This window comes from Macrotis lagotis, chromosome 3, assembly GCF_037893015.1.
Source record: "Macrotis lagotis isolate mMagLag1 chromosome 3, bilby.v1.9.chrom.fasta, whole genome shotgun sequence".
Taxonomy (NCBI): Eukaryota; Metazoa; Chordata; class Mammalia; order Peramelemorphia; family Peramelidae; genus Macrotis; species Macrotis lagotis.
Genome location: NC_133660.1, coordinates 22020625 through 22038338, shown reverse-complemented (window position 1 = coordinate 22038338; position 17714 = coordinate 22020625). Strand labels below are relative to the sequence as shown.

The following is a 17714-nucleotide window of genomic DNA, read 5'->3' as shown; positions in this document are numbered from 1 at the left end:
CTCCAACCCCACCTGCTGCCTGTGACTTCCACTGATTGTGACCAGGCACTAACAGAGTTGGATCTGTTCACAGTTCCACCTCTTTGCTCAGATCCATTCCAATCTTCTGTTCCCTGCATTGGCTTAATAGAATACATGGATATGTCCATCACCAGTGGCATTGCTAGAATGCATCATGTAAGCAAAAGAAGACAAAAAGGAAAGAAAAAGGGATTCCTGGTGGGCTTATGAATTTCTATTTCCCACTTGACCTTGAACTCCCTCAAGACTCCTGCTTTCCTTCTAGCCCTTCCCTCCTTACTCTCTCTGTGGGAATATTCTGAAGAACCCACCAGCCAGAGAGCCCTCATGAGGGCAAGGCAGGGCAGGGCCAGGCAACTGGAGCTCTGCCCTAGGACATGGAAGTTCCAAGAGAGCTGACAGGATTCAGCATCACACTCCTCCAGAGCTAAGCAAGGAAACACAAAACTTGGCTCTTAGCACTAATTTGTTAAAATAAGAAGCTATCCAAAGCCCTTCTTCCTCTAGTAAGGGAAACTTTGCAGGCCCACCCAGGTGAGCTCCTCCTCAGCCAGACCCTGCCCTGCTTTCCCTTCTGCCCCAACTGAATTTGTCTTTAAAAGAGGACTGTGGTTTAAAAGGAGGTCATCATTGCAACTCTGCCAACATCCCTCCAGTCACATTCACAGGATCATAGGATCACCGATTTAAAATGGGAAATGTTGGCCCAGTCCAATCCCTCTCATTTTTCAGATGAGGAAACTGAGGCCCAGAGAGGTTAAGTGACTTGCCCAAGGTCACACAGCTAGGCAATTATTAAGTGCCAGAGATATGATCTGAACCTAGGTCTTCTTGACTCCAGATCCAGAATGGGCTATCCATGACCCCACTGCTGCCTCTCAACTAGGTGACTAAGGGCCCAGAGGATAATGGAGCTTGTTTAGTCATTTCAGCAATCCCTTATTATAGTGTCAGAGGCAAAGCCCTTGTTAAAAAAAAAAAAAAGAAAATTGCACAGTAGATTGTCCTTGTATTCAAACTCATCCCCTGTGAGGGCAGAGTCATCAATGTTAAAGAAGGGCTGGGTCCTAATTCTTAAGAAGATATCACACTCTTTCTCTGGGCTAAAGCATAAAACCTACAAGTTCTGCTTATTTAGCAGAAGGGTTTCTGTCTACTGGGGCGTCATGGATTTGAGGCTTATTAAAGGAAAGATATGCCTCAGATCCATACTGTGTCCATCTTTGACTCATTTCAAAATGGTAAACATTTTGGACCCGGCTGTGGACTGGCCCATCTTGGCTAAGGACTGTGTAGGGCACTGGGGGCCCAAGCACACTGCAAAGGAACCCTTGTGAGCCAATTGGCTGCTTTGAGATTACTCTTCAGCAATATGGTTTCCACAAGAAGGTTTCCACACCTGAACTGTGACACCGCTTTTCTTGGCTGAGAACTTGGGCCTCGGAGCCACAAAATAAGTCGCAGGGGCGGACTCTGGCTTGGGAGAGGTAGGCAGGCCTACGGGCACCAGCGAAGGGCTAACAGGCGTGGCAGCGACCTCTGAGCAGAAGGGAGGCTGAGAACTGTAGGCTGGTACGGAACACACAGAGGAGGCTCGGAAGTTGGTGGGCGAGCTAGCATTGATCGGCTGGGAGGGAGGAGGTGCTGGCTTCAGGACTGGACCTGGACCAAGCTTGGCCAATGGCTTTCCGACAGGGCCATCCTTGCCATCTGGAGGCTGGAAAGTAAATAGAGATGCATTGAGCTGATACGGTTGGTGTTTCATGACGTCCAAAGTATTGAGGGGCTTCTTTCCCTTCTTCTTGCTTGGTTTAGAGGCAGTTGGTGCTCCAGGCTGTTGTTTCATTGCTGCAGGAGGGTAGGCTGGAGAATGGATTGGATTATAGGCGACAGGTGGTGGGGCTCGAACGTTGGAGGAATATTTCCAAGAAGCTGGTAAAGATGGAGTGGGAGACTGAGCCCGGGCCATGTGGGCCTGTACCTTTTCTGAGTCTACCACATACTTCTCCATCCGAGACTGCCTCTTAGCAAAGAGCTGGGCCCCCTTGCCACTCATTTGTGGCAGCTCGTTGACTGGTCCCACCCCAGAGACTGGTGTAGGGTTTGCTGCGGGCATCACCTTGGGTGTGTAGTTCACACTGGCCACTGCTGCTTGAGGTCCTTTGAAAGGACCAGCCACATTTGGAGAACTTGGGGGCTGGTAAGTGGTGGAAGCAGGCCGTGCTATTTTAATGGCAGATGCGACCATTCCCTGGGCCTGGTTGGAAACGGAAAAAGCAGGAGGTTGGCTAGGAGCTACTGGTGATGCAAGCATTCCCTGGGTCTGGTTGGAAATGGGGAAAGCAGGAGGTTGACTAGGAGCTACTGTCGATGGAGACCAGACCGGGGAGATGGGAGTGACTGGTTGAGATGGGGAGGGTTTGGCAGAAGGTTTAGGGGCAACAGGAGGTGGAGTCTTCTGCTTAGAAGAGTGCCCCTGCATGAAATTGCAAGCCTCCGCCCCAAGACTGAGGTAGTCTTCTTCGGGTCCTGACTCAAATCCACCCCCAGGACCTCGCTTGCCCTCGGCATTTTGCAAGAGTGACAACAGTTCAGGGTTAGGGCTGACCTTGGGGGCCTCTTTGAAGGTAAACATGGGCTTTGAGGTGCCCCTCCGCCTGGCTTCTTGCAATATGCCCGTTCTCTTGGCTGGCACAGCAATCCTCTCATCCCGGGAAGCGATCTGTTCAGTTGGCTCGTAAAAAGCCTGCTGGGCCCATGGGGCTGGCTGGGGCCAAGGAGGTGGCTGGGCTGGAGCAGCCAAGGGGCTGGTGACCCCTCTGGACAATACTTCTGGAGGAGGGGTGACTGCAGAGTAAGGGGGTGGTGCTGGAAAGTCATAGAGAGGACTTGCTAGATTTCTAGTTGGGGAATATGGCACTGCTGACTGGTTCATTGATCCTGGGAAGGGCTTGGCTGTCCGGTTGGAGGCATTCAATCGGTGAGCCTCTGGCATCTCTGGGGCACCACTGAAACCATTCTGCTGAGCTGGGGGGCTTCCTTCAAGGTAGCTTTTACACAAACTGCTCTGAATTCTTATGCTTTCATCTTCTCGCCTCTGGTAAGACGTGACTGTTCTCAGCCCATCTGGTTGGCCATCCTCAAAGTCCCGACGGGCCACTCCTTCTGCCTTCACCTCCTCCTGCTGAGCTGTGATCTGGTCCATCCTCTCCCTCCTCTTGGCAAACATGAGGACGCCCTTCCCCGAGCTGTCTGGCAGCATCTGCATCTTGTCTGTACTTTTCAGCTTCTTCTCAATCTCTACCAGGCCAGAGTCCCAGGTCGTGGTCCACACTGGGCTTTCCTTGTTGTCCTCCTCGTCGTCGTCAGCGTCCGAGGTGATCTCTTCATCTACCTCCGACTCACTGGTGAACTTGACTTCCACAACCCCTTCTCTTTCACTCTCTTCTTCGGTGTCAGCTTCTGGATGAAGTTCTCCGGTGCCGTAACTGATCAGGGTATACTTCTTCGCCCTCCGACGGCGTTTCTTAAACATCAAAACCCCCTTGGAGTTGGGGTTGAGGGCATTGGTGAGGAGGAGGGCAATGCTCTTGCACTTGGACTTGGCTTCCTTCACCTGTTTCTCTGACAAGCTTTCACTCCTGCGAAACCCTGGAAGAAAGACAGAGAGGGTTAAAGAAATGACCAAGGTCAAGGAAACTGAGGCAGCGGTTGGACCCTGGAGTTGGGGGGATCCTTCAGTTCCATAACAATGCTTCTTCCCACTCAGGAAACTTCACTTGAACCATGAGGAAAGTAAAAGGCCCAGCAGCCGACTTGGTTATTTGTTTAAAAAAGACTTCTGTCCAGGAGTCCAGGCAGCCTGCTTACCCCCAATAAAAGGAAAAAGAAAAGAATGGCAACAAAATATTTAAAAAAAAAACTCACAGATAACCAGAGAAGGAAAAAAAAATTCAGAAGAGAGAACAAAAAGGGCAATATTACTTTGTTAAGTTTCATAGAATTATGACAGAACAAATTATGTAGCCAGTTCTTGCTTTCATATACAATTTTCTTTTTGTTCAGAAATGAGTGTGTATATGTGATTTGCAATACAATTTATTTATCTATTTATTCATTTATTTATTTAAGGTTTTTGCAAGGCAGTGGAGTTAAGTGATTTGTCCAAGGCCACACAGCTAGGTAATTATTAAGTGTCTGAGGTCACATTTGAACTCAGGTCCTCCTTACTTCAAGACTGGTGCTCTATCCACTACGCCACCTAGCTGCCCCTTCAACACAATTTAAGTGAGAAGACTTAAACACAATATTAGCAGAAATTATGGAAAATTCATCTTGTAACAGTGACCTGATCTACACAAATACTCTACACAGTACTATTCCTAAACATGGACAATTGCTAATGGGAAAGATATGATATAATTACTTACTGAGTGAAATGACAAAGTTTTGCAATGAGCAGCTTGGTGTGATACTGGTTTCCTAGTCATATTATCTAGAAAAAGACACAGGCTCATTCTATATTCCTATAAGTGGAAATGAATGTAAATGAAAGAGTTGACTAGTTTCATTTGCTTTGGCTAATCTAGATAGAACACATACACACACACACACGCACACACACATGTGTGTTTGTGTATACATACATATATATATATATATATATATATATATATATATATATATAATAAAAATACCTCTACCTTTTCCTCTTGAGACCTCCTTCACAGACTATTCCATTTTTCACATGGATCTGATTTCACTGTATTTATGTAAACACAGTCATATTTAACATTATACATTTATTTTTAAAATAGTAAAACAAAGGTAAGATTAAATGAATGACAAAACAATGATTTCTCTTCAGAGTAGACTGACTATCTAGATTTCAACCTGTTTTTGTGCTCCAGGATAGAATCATTTCTGGACATTTTCAGTTCAATGAACTTCAAATATTTTGAATGGTGGCTATACTATTCCCCACTGCCTCAGTAATGCAAACATAAATGACTTCACTGAGTCATTTGCATACTTTGAATAAGAAGCCAAAGGAGTGTATTTGATTGAAATGTTTATACTTGTTGATATTTATTCATTTCAAAACCAAAAAAAATTAAAAAGTAGTCATTTCAGAGGTAAGGAGCAACAGAGACACTATATGTTAGGGTTCATTAAACAATTTAGCTTTATATTGTACAAAAAATAAGAGGCAACTTAACAAACTTTAATATAAACACTAACTATAATTGTCTTTGTTATTTAATAAGCTAGACTGGTTGCAATTTGTCTCAGCTAAAATCTCAGATCCTTCCTCATAGAAGTATCATAAATTTGGGAGAGGTGATATATGGTGGTGACCTTGGTGCAAGAAGACCTGGATCTCAGCCCTTATCACAATGCCTAACACATAGTAGGAGCTTAATAAATGTTGATTGACTGTCAGATGTGTATTGAATGATTTCAGTCCTGCTTCATACACTGCCTGTGTCCAGGTCAAGTCATTTTACCTTATCCAAGCTTCAGCTTCCATCTGCAAAACGGTCATCAGGCATTACTGTCCAGGCACTTTGCCAAAAGCTGGAGATTTAAGTATTTGATTAAATCAGATAATGGAGAAACATCAGCTGTTGGGGTCTTTTGAATAATAGTACATAAGGCATAGGGGAGCTAGACAATGCAATGGGTAGAGTACCAGATCTGGAGAAAGGAGACCCATCTTCATAAGTTTAAATTTGGCCTCAGACACTTACTAGCTGGGTAACCCTAGGCAAGTCATTTAACCTGCTTAACTCAGTTTCTTTATCTGTAAAATGAGCTGGAGAAGGAATGACAAACCATTATAGTATCTCTGCCAAGAGTAGTCATGAGTAGTCAGACATGACTGTATGAATTAAAGGAATTAAGATATGTAAAGGATTTTGCAAACCTTAAAGTGATGTATCAGTGTTAGCTGAGATTGTAATCTGTTTCAGCCGAATTCTCCCATCCTTCTTCATAGACATATGCTATAGCTGGAGCCACAGAGAACCTTAAAAAGTCATCTAGTCCTAACACAGCCTTTAAATAAAAGAGGAATTAGAAGGCCAGAGAAAGGACGGACCTTCCATAAGGTAATACAAGTAGTAAATGACAGAATCAAGATTTAAACCCAGGACCTCGAGAGTCAAACCCATGGCTCCGCTTTACCTATTTGCAAACCATAGTTATAATTGTTGTGCATTTTCTCCTTTGAATCTTATGGTGGGGGCAGCTAGGTGGTGCATTGGATAGAGCACTGGCCTTGGAGTCTGGAGTACCTGAGTTCAAATACAGCCTCAGACACTTAATAATTACCTAGCTGTGTGGCCTTGGGCAAGCCACTTAACCCCATTGCCTTGCAAAGAAAACTAAAAAAAAAAAATCTTATAGTAGTCTCATGAGGTAGGTATGGCTAGTAAGGATCAAAGTCAGGATTTGAATCCAGATCATCCTGCTGTCAAGGCTAGAACCACCCTTTCACACACAAATGCTGACATTTCCTCACAATACTCTTCCCAGAAGTCTTTCAAAAGGAGGATTCACAAGTAGATTTCAGAATCTACATTGCTCTCATATAACTCAAAGAAAAGGGACCTGGATTCAAATTCCAGTTTGGCTATTTATTACCTGGGTAACCTTGGGCAGGTCCCTTAATATCTCCAGCCTCTATTTTCTCAGATCAAGGATTCTCCACCTGGTTGATATGTCACAAATTCCTTTGGCCATCTGGTGAAATCTATAGGCCACTTCTCAGAATAATATTTTTAAATGCATAAAATCAAATGTACAAGACTGCAAAAGAAGTCAATTCTATTGAAATACAATGATTAAAATACATTTTCAAAAACAAGTTCAGGGATCCTGGGATAAGAACTTATGGACTAAACAAGATCTAAAGTCCTTGCCAGCTTCATGTCTCCATTCTTATACATCTCTATTCCTTTCCACCTCTAAATCTTGAAACTTAATTAACCTAGGTCAAAATTTCATTTTTGTTGTGACTATTCCCAAAGTCACTGGCATGGCTACTAACCCCACATCCATGAAGCAGAGAACATCAATTTAAGAAATTTTAACCCCAAAAGGTTGCAGATGAATCTAATAATCATTAATTGTTTCTTTTTTTTTACTATATTTGTGATTTCACTGACTGTCTATCAGGACAGTTCAGTATCACAGCAAATTAAAAGTCTGGGAGAGTGACACAAGACACTGAATAGTTAAATAAATTCCCTAACTTACTCTGGATCACAGATCAAATATGTATCCAAGGAAGCACTTTAATTCAAGTTTTTTTCTGATTCTAAAGTGAGCTCCCTGTCTACTCTGTCCACTATGCCAAGATATCTCCTGATATAAAAAAATTAATATCACATATCAACATACATTTTAACTAACATTTCAAGTACTCTTTCAACTCGTACAAATAAATACATATATACACATATCTATATTAACTGTAAGAAATTTTATAAAGCATATGACTGTGATTTTAAAATTCTATTGGGATTTGAGAATAGATCATATAACTTCTAGGTTTCAACATTTAAAAAAAGCTACTTTTCCCCAAATTTCTTTTGTTAGTTATTAGCTAATGGCATAAAAATAATGATTTGGCAACCGTTTGATTTCTAACCCCATTTACTTAGTGTTTTTAGGGACCCAGTAAATATTTCTTGCAAATTAAAAATAAATTCAAGTGGCTTTGAATTTCACAAAAGAGGTAAATTTGTTTCTAATTTTTATAAATTCAAAGGAAAGATGTCCTGTGCTCTCATCAGCACTGGAAGGAACATGCCAGACAGACCTAAGAGCTTACCAGAAATAATTCTGTCATCATGATACAATGATTTTATGAAATCAAGTTGCTGAGATTCTCCAATGTCCCCATTTTATGGAGGGAGAGTGATGCTAGGAAGGCTGAGCTCATGCAGGATTCCTGTCTCCGTTCTCTGGAAACTGGAGCCCCAGTTGCCCAGTTGTTACAGGCTTGGGTGCCAAAATCTAAAGCATGTGAACTCTTCTCTCTCTGACGCCCCTTTAATCATTATAAATGAGCTGATTACATATAGATGCTTACAGCACAAGCCCCAGTCCATTCCACATGCCTCTGAGGACACAGGTGGCCCTGCTAAAAATATGCCACGGAAGGCAAGAGAATTGGGTGCTGCTGCTCCCAGCATCTGGGATTCCAGACCCTTTGAAGACAGTCCTCAAATCCCTCATCAGGATTCTTGACAGAATTCTCAAAGGGAAACCTCCAGAATAGTCATAAACTGTCTCCCCCTCATACACCCCCTCCTTCACAAAGGAAAGTACACAAGGGAAAGTCTTGCCTTTACTATCTTCCTTTGAGAGAACTTCCTCCCTTCTACAACCAAGCATGTCATCATACCCCCCATCTCTTGGGCTGAGAATCTGACCTCTGGGACAAGGGGGAAGACCAACCAGCCAGGGCACTGGGCAGCCTCATGCGGAATCATTGAGCTGCTGGGATCAGGTATCCCACATGCTGGTGTCTGTCAAACAGACTTCTGCAAGCATCATCAAGCTGCAGACATCTCTCTGTCTCTGTCTCTGTCTCTGTCTTTGCCTTTCTTTCTTTCTTTCTTCCTTCCTTCCTTCCTTTCTTCTTTCTTTCTTTCTTTCTTTCTTTCTTTCTTTCTTTCTTTCTTTCTTTCTTTCTTTCCTTCCTTCCTTCCTTCTTTCCTTCTTTCTTTCTCCTCCTCTTCCTTTCTTCCTTTCTTTCTTCCTTCCTATTTCCTTCCTTCCTTTCTCTTCTCTCTCTCTCTCTCTCTCTCTCTCTCTCTCTCTCTCTCTCTCTCTCTCTCTCTCTCTCTCTCTCTCTCTCCCCTCTCTTTGAATCTGTTTTTCAGACCCTTAGGGCAGCTGACCTCAAAGCTAGCCCTGGGGCCTGGCAGCAGGGTCAGCAATAGCAGCTGCTGCAGAATCGGGGACTTTGGGGGTTCCAACCCCTCTGGTCAGTTTCCAGGGAGTTTCTGGGCTGAGATCTCATTGATTCGCTCACTTCTTTTTTTTTTCCATGAACCCCCAAGCCGGCCGGGCACTCTTTCTCTTCGGTGGGGCAATAGGGGGCCCCTTGCCGGCTGTTTCTGGCCCCTGGTCTCTGTTCCCAGGGCCGACTCTCGGGCCCCCGGTGCCCGCCTCCAGGGAGAAGGAAGCGGATTGCCAATGAGCAAAGAGAGCGAGTTGGAGACCGGGGAGAAATCCTCCAGAAAAGCCGAAGGGAGAGGGAGAGGGAGAGGAGGGGGTGCCAGGTGAGGGGCAGGTGGAGCAGGGGGCGGGAGGTACTTACGGGCGTGGCGGGCTCGATGCTTGTGGGGCCTCCGGTAGTCCCTGTCTGAGATCTGCTGCGGATCGTCTCCCTGCTCAGCCCCTTCGGAGGAGATGGCCAAGGAGAGCACCGAAGGAGGTGCTTCCGCCCGCCCTCCTTCCTCTGGAAAATCACCACTCCCCTTGCTTCGTGCCCAGTTGGACCCTCCTGCCTTGTCTCTGTCCGAGGAGTCGTTGACGCGCACTTCAGCCCTGGAGAGGTGCGGGGCTCCCGGCCCTGGCCCCTGGGGAACTTGCAGCTCTCCACCACTAGGGAGCTGAATTAGCTTGTCCCTGGGCCCCCCAGCAGAGCCCTCTTTCTCCTTGGAGGAGGCGGTCGTTCTTTGGCCAAGCCCTCCCTGCAGCTGGTCAGGGTGGGGGTCAGGGGAGGGCTGGGTTTCAGCTCCTCCCTGGACAGTCCCCCCCAAAGCCCCAGGGTCCTTGTGTCTGTCAGAGGAGAGGGACAACTGCAACTCCACCACAGTTCCTGCCCTGCCCACTTCTCTCTGTCCCAAGACTATTGACTCTCCCCAGGGTCTTCTTGGAGGGTGCCAAGCGATGGGGGGTCTGGGTTGGGTCTTTTCTGAACAATCAAGGCTGTTTTCATCCTTCTGGCCCTGGCTGCAGTGGGGCCAGATTTGCAGGCTGCTTCTCTCCACGTGGTCCTCAGGAACAAGGTGCTCCTGCTCTTTGTTTGCACTTTCGGGGATGTAGGTCTCATTTCTTCCACTGGATGGTCTGCACACAAAAGATAATTCCAGACAGTTAAATTCACGGGTGTTTGTCTGAGGGGCTAGCCAAAGAATTTCTGACACTTTTATGAGGTCTGATAAATGGAGTCCAAGGTCAGTCTGTTTCTGCCTAAATCTCTACAGCAGGGACTGGAAGGAATGAGCTTGGTGTTATGTCCCCTTTCCTTCCATCCTCTTGGGAGGCTGTAGTGGAGCCAGAAAGACAAGGCAACTTGGGTTCAAATCCTACCTCAGACACTGACAGTCAAGGTGACTCTGGGCAAGTCACGGAAGCTGGCTAAACTCAGTTTCTTCATCTGTAAAATGAGTGGGCTGGACTCAGTGATTCTAAGATCCCTTCCAAAATCTGCTCATCCCACGATCCCTTTCTAAGAACTTGGCCCTAAAGCAAAAGAGAAACCCTGCTTATCACTTTGATTTCCAATCTCCATCTTGACTTTGTCTCCAAGAGCTGGGGGATGCCAGAAGTATCTCTTAGATCCATAGACTTGGCACAAGGCCATCAACCCATCTGGATGATTAACAGAGTTTTTCAGTTTCCATCCAGATGTTTGAAGTCACATAAACAAAGCCCAGCTCTTCCCAGAAAGGGCCAACAGCTCTCAGATAAAAGTGATCCAATAGCTTTTTTGGAGATTATATTTTTGGATGGAATGAAATTGAAAGCAATATCTCAGACCACAGGGAGTATTTGGTCTTGGTAATAAGTACCCCTTTCCATGCTGCTGTGATTTGTGAGGTCATGGGAAATTTACCAATGGAATTTGGTTGCCTCTCCCACTGAAGCTGGTCCCAGATCATTTACGTTTTCTATCACATCTTCTCTTTGGGGGATTCCCCTAGAAGAAACATCATTTTGATAGCTCATGGTAGAGGGGCTGAGCTTCATTCCCCCTCCTTCTGTTTGGCTTCCATACCTTTTATTCTCACTGGATAAGCTTGTGTATGTTAACAAACAAACAAAAACTAACTTTTTTTTTCTCAAAAAGCTTTCTTTTCTCAAAAAATAAAAACTCCTTTCCCAAATTCCAATGGTAAAAAAAAATCTTTCCTACCTTAATCAATCATACAAAGGGGATTATTGAAGGAAATTTATTCCAATATACTGAAACCTCAAACAATGTTATATAAATACTAAGTATTATTATGTGTTTAATGAACCTTATTTCTTTTGACCTTCAAAATAATCTGGGAGACAAGTATTATAATTATCCCTATTTGACAGATGAGGAATCTAAAACAGACAATGATTAATAAGGTTGGCACCTTCTGTGTCACTTGTATCTTTAGAAAGTTGCCTCAAATCTGAGAAGTCACATGACTTGACCCCAGTCACACAACCATCAAGTGGCAGAACAGGATTTGAATCCAGATCTTCCTGATTCAAAGACCAACTCTCTGTCTACCACGCTGATCACTTCTCAATGAGGCACAAGATCTCAGCCTTTTATGCATCAGGCAGTCTGAGAAAGTCCATGGACCCCTTTTCAGAATAAAATTTTTAATTGCATAAAACAATCTATAAGATTACAAAGAAAACCAATGACATCAGAATATGATTATCTCTATAATTTTAGATTTTTTTTAGATTTTTTGTTTGCAAGGCAATGGGGTTAAGTGGCTTGCCAAAGGCCACACAGCTAGGTAATTATTAAGTGTCTGAGACCGGATTTGAACCCAGGTACTCCTGACTCCAAGGCCGGTGCTTTATCCACTGTACCACCTAGCCGCCCCTTATCCCTATAATTTTAAAGATGAGTTCATGGACTCCAAGTTAAAAACCCCTGCTCTACAAAGTAATGGATAGAGCTGCTTCTTCACAAAAGCCCATTATTAAAAAAAAACTTAAGAAATGTAAACCACCTCACACTTATTAGATTGCCCTATATGAAAGTAAAGGACAATGGTCAATATAAGAAGGGATGTGAGAAACATGTAACACTGATGCACTGTTGGGAAAGTTGTGAACTCATCTATTTCAGAAAGCAATTCAGAACTATGCCCAAAGAGCTGTAAAACTGTGCATACCTTTTGATTCAGGAATATCACTACTAGGTCTGTATCTTGGACCTATCTGTAGAGAAATATTTATCGTAGCTCTTTTTGTGGTTGCAAAGAATTGGAAATTGAGGGGATAAAAATGGGGAATGACTGAACGATTATAGTAAATGATTAAAATAGAATATTATTGTGATGAGTAACCTGATTTCAGAAAAACCAAAAAAGTATAGATACATATATTACATATAATATATGTGTGTACATATATATTTTATATATGCATATACATGTCTATATTCATCTACATGTGTGTATAGGTATGTCATGTATACATGTAATATCTACATATATAAATGTGAGTTTACACACAGAATATCTGGATACATGGTCTATAATATTAGATAATGACCAACTGTGAATGATTTAGTTCTAAGTAATACAACAATCCAAGATAATCTGAAAGGATTCATGGTGAGAAATGTTGTCCACCTCAAAATAAAAAAGAACTGATAGAGTTTGAATGTAGAGTGAAACATACATTTTTTGCTTACTGTAATTTTTTCATGTTTTTTTCTTCCTTCCTTGACAATATGACTAATATGGTAATATGCATTGCATGACTGAACATGCCCAATGTATATCAAATTGTTTCCTGTCTTAAAAAGAAAGGAGGTGAAGAAAAAAGGGAAAAAATCTGGAGCTCAAATGAACTGTAAAATTGTCTTTACATGTTACTGGGAGAAAATAAAATATTATTATAAATAAATGCCTATTGCTTTGAATTGTCCTCACTGAACTGCCAAACAGCCATTGTTTCTCTTTGGACAAGATCTCTAAAGAATGCTTTGGTAATACCATTGTAAAAAATAACCTCTTAGATCTATCAGGGTAGTAAAGGATAAAAGTGAAATCATTCAGATAAATGAAGGCTCTTTTGTATCTCCTATATTTTTGATCTTTGGTTCTAGCTTAGTCCATGAAATGAGATCTCACTGGACTAGGAAACAATGTTCTGCATTAATGATATTCTACTGGAGGCTGCCAGGTCAGGAGGTTTGCAATCTTGCCAGGTTCAAGATAGGTTCTGGATTGCATCTCCCTGAATTATGAGAGCCTTCTGCTGAGTACATAAAGATAGAATAGCTTGAATTCATAAACATTTCCTTGTAGGTTAGACTTCTTAGGGACAAATCAAAGAAATGTTTGCCTTTATTGGTAGCTGAGGTGAGGAGTATAAAATATATGCATCAAAATCAGAAACTTTTTGTAAATTTTAGAGATAGGAAGAGAAGAAAATGCATCTACCTTAGAACTTAATTTCACTTCTATCAACATAAGACATTCATTCTATAATTTCATGCTTCTGTAAAATTGAAATTTTATCAAGCCATTGAACAAGATGGTCAATGAAGCCTTATGAGGTCAATTGTTCAGAAAAAAAAAACAATCAACTTCTAATGAGTCAGTTTGGTATAGTGGCAAGCATAGTGACTGACCATGGAACCAAGAAGAATGAGTTCAAGACCTGCCTTGGACACATTCAGGATATGTGACCCCGACCATAGTTTTTCAACTCTCAGTTCTCTAGATAATTCTTTCCAAATATGATTTGCAGAGTAAATGCTGATCTGCATTGGTTGAAAGAGTTCATTCATCAACAATAACACTATTCCAACACAGGCATGAGGGATAGAGATTTCACCAAATATCATCAATTTCAGACTTATTTGATTTAACATGCTAAGATAGAACCCTATGCAGTTAATGGTTTGTTTTTTAAAAACAGTAAACAGAACTAAGAATAACAAGCAATAAATTTAAAAAAAAGAAAGGAAAGTTAGGCTGTTCACTAGAATCCATTCGGTGATTTGTACTACAACCTTTCACTTGTTAGACTATAAACAGTGTCAGCCTGAAACTTTCAAGAATGAGAGTCCATTGTGATCCAAACAAGACCTAGAAGAGGGAGTTCCAGATTACAGATGAGTTACAGTGGAATATAAATCACTAAATCAATGAAGGAAATTAGCCCTCCAATAGCCTAAAAAGGAGAGAAACAAGAAGAGAGAGCTTTTCTTCTTGGGAGAAAAAAGAAGTGCCCAAAGATGGCCCTGATAGTCTTAGTCTTGGCAATTACAAGCAGTAATCACAGGCAATAACATCCTTACTAAACCCCTTCTAACATTAGGCACTCGCTTCACTTGGGAAACTTAAGTATTTGATGAGATGAGCCAAGTTTAAATGGAACGCTGATGAAAATCCTTTTCCAATGCTTCACTGTGGTATGAATGTATCTTTGCATTCTCAAAGGCTAGGACCAGTAGAACGCCTTCTTAGGCAGATACCACTGAGCTGGAAAGCATCACGGTATAGCAGAAGAAAGGCTCAGACCATTTAGACCATTTTCTTCATTTTACAGATGTGGAATCCGAGATCTAGAGATGGAAGAGATCTTAGAGATCATCAAGATGCCCTCATTTGATAAATGAGAAAATTGAGATCCAGATAATTTATGCAACTTTGGTGTTGGTGTTCAGTTATTTCACTCATGTCCAACTCTTCATGACCTCATTTGGGATTTTCTTGACAAGGACACTGGAATAGTTTAATATTTCCTTCTCCAGTTCCCTCTATAGTTGAAGAAACTGAGGCAAACAAGGTTAAGTGGTTACTCAAGGTCAATCAGCTAGAGGGTGTTTGAAGCCAGATTTGAACTCATGAAGAAGAGTCTTCTTGACTACAGTCTGGTGGTCCACCCACTGCACTGCCTAGTTGCTCTAAGCAACTTTCCCAAGGTCATGGGAGTAGTAAATGTAAGAAGTAGGATTTAAACCCAAGATCTCTGACCTTAGAACTAATTCTTTTCTTTTTCCACTTTCATCCATGTGGTGCTATCATGTAAAGCCTGTAGGGAAGGAGGTTGAGACTGGCTCAATGTTATGGTTATTGCAAAATTGGAGTAGTGATCTGTAGTGAGGAAGAGACCCAAGAGGAATAAAACTGAGGCTTCTAGAAGTCTTGATACCTCTAAAAACAACCTTGACACTCACCTCTCTCTGAACTGGGCAGGATATATTGAGATTTAAGCAAAATTTACAGACCAACATCTACATAGGTGAAGCAGAAGATTTGAACAGAATGCTGGATTTGGAGGAATAAAATCCGGGGTTTGCATTGCATTCCTAATATTTACTAGTGGGGTGACCCTAAGCAGACACCAGTACCTGCCTCAGTTTCCTCATCTGTTAAATCACCTGAACTTGACCTCTAGTTTTCCTTCCAACTCTACAGGTAGGATTATGTGATTCTGGGATCCTATGAGTTTTTGGCTATGGATTAGTTATAGGTCTTGTCTAGTTGGGAGACCTAACAGATATTCTTGGTCACTATGCTCCAGGAAGTCCCACTTTTGCAGTCTGGGCTTGGGGTGTAATGATGGGGAAAGTTTATATCCTATAAGTAAGTAGGGGGAAATAAGCTATAGTTTAGAGGCAAATCTCCAGGGAATTGGCCTCTTTGAATTGTTCAGGGCCTGCAGATTATTCAGATTTAGAGAAAATTACCATCAGTTCTTTCTTGTCAAATGGAATTTTCCTTTGCTTCCCTTCCACATATGTGTGATCCAGCTACTCTGGTCTATTGGCTATCTCCCACATATGGCATCCCATATCCCATCTCTATCCCTTTGTATGAGCTATTTGCCCATGTCTAGAATTCTCCTCACCATCACCTTTTCAAATGCCAGCTTGCTTCTAGACATGACTCAAGCACTATCTTCTTCAGGAGGTCCTTCCTAAGGCAGGTGATCCTCCATCTACTTAGATGTGCATAGTTATTTACATATTGTTTGCCCCATTTAGACTGAAAACCCTTGAGGGGAAGAATTGTTTCACATTTCTTTGGATCTCCAGCACAAGGGTGGTACACAATAGGTCCTTAATAATTGCTTGTTCACTGATCAAATCTCATATTCCCCCCTTTTCTTGAAGTCATTTTCTTTTAAGGATTAATGAATGAAATGGTCAAATGGAAAAACAATCTTTGTATCAAATTTCTCTGATAATGGTTTGGTATCTAAAATATATCAAATATAAATGTATGCATATACATATATGCAAATATATGTGTACATGGAGATATATGTGATTAATAGCCATTCTTTAATACATAAGAATTCAAAGGATTTGAACAAATTCTTCCTAAAGAATTGCAAAGTATTTACAATCATATGAAAGAATGCTTCAAATAAATATTAAAAGAAAAATTCAAATCAAAACAACCCTAAGGTTTCACCTCACATTTCACAAATTAGAAAAAAATGACCTAAAATGGCAATAGCCATAGTGTTGAAAGAGTTATGGAAAGATAGGCACACTAATAAAACAGCTAGGGAGTATACTGAGTCTGGAGTCAGGAGGACCTATGTTCAAATTCAGCCTCAGACACTTACCAGCTGTGTGATCCTGGGCAAGACCCTGTTTGTCTCAGTTTCCTAATCTATTGTTTGAGAAAGAGAAGGAAATGGAAAACCATTCCATTATCTTTGCTAAGAAAAGGCCAAATGGGATCTCAAAGAATCACACACAACTAATTAATCAAACAACAGTAGTTATATATTGTTGTTGAAGCTGTGAAATGATACAACCATTCTGGAAAGGAAGTTTGAATTCTGCAAATAAAGGGGCCAAATTTTACACACCCTTTCAACTAGAGACTTCATTACTGAGCTTATATCTCAAAGAAAGTCCTTTAATAAGTCCAATAATAAGTCCAAAGAAAGTGCATTATAAGAAGAAAGTTCTTATTCCAAAATATTTATAGCATCATTCATAATAGCTAAGAATTAGAAGCAAAACAGATCCCCATTATTTGGTAATGGCTAAATAAATTGTGTTACATAAATGTAATGGAATATTCTGTGCTGTAAGAAGCATTGTGTGTAATAGATTCAGAAAAACATTGGAAGATCTATATAAATTGATGCAAAGTAAGCCAGACAGAGCCAAGGAAATAATATTCACAGTAACTACAGCAATGTAAATAGAAAGATTAATGAAACATCAAAACATCAGAAGTGATGCAAAGCATGAAGATTCAGCAGGACTCAAATGGAGAGATATTGAAAGCTACTCTCAACCCTGACCTTTGTGGAGGTGAGAGATACTCTGATGGTATACCTTATACATGGTTTTAGACTTTTGCCAATGCAGTAATCAGCTGCATTGACTTTTCTTTTCTAAAAAGCACTATTTGTTATATGAGATAGCTCTCTGGGAGGTGAAGAGATACATAAAAAAAAACTAAGACAATGTAGAAAACAATAAATACTTATTTTTAAAAACTAAGGAGTAATGACACGGTCCCAAAGGAAATCACTAGAGAAGAGAGGCTTGTGACTAAAATTCTCTAAACAGAATCCTCATTATGCTGTCTCCAGAGGGGAGAGTGTCATCACTTCTCACTGGAGAGGAGAAGCTGGTTCAAACTCCCTGAAATCAATAGTAGTTTGGGTGACCCAGGCTGGTGTTTTCCTTCCTACAGACCTTAGGCAAAATGAACAACCAGTTGATAACTGATCAGCCCAAAACA

The 17714-nt window shown here is 41.7% G+C and overlaps 1 protein-coding gene across 1 annotated transcript in view; it reads right to left on the bottom strand.

Annotated features, from left to right (window-relative positions):
- The window catches only part of SYNPO2 (synaptopodin 2), a 222456-nt gene that overhangs the window by 30087 nt on the left and 174655 nt on the right, over positions 1-17714 (bottom strand). Inside the window, exons 3-4 of the mRNA XM_074228316.1 lie at positions 9356-10110; positions 1421-3672 (exon numbers count right to left, since the gene is read on the bottom strand). Of these exons, the coding sequence (XP_074084417.1) occupies positions 1421-3672; positions 9356-10110 (3007 nt within the window). The remainder of the gene's footprint in view (positions 1-1420; positions 3673-9355; positions 10111-17714) is intronic.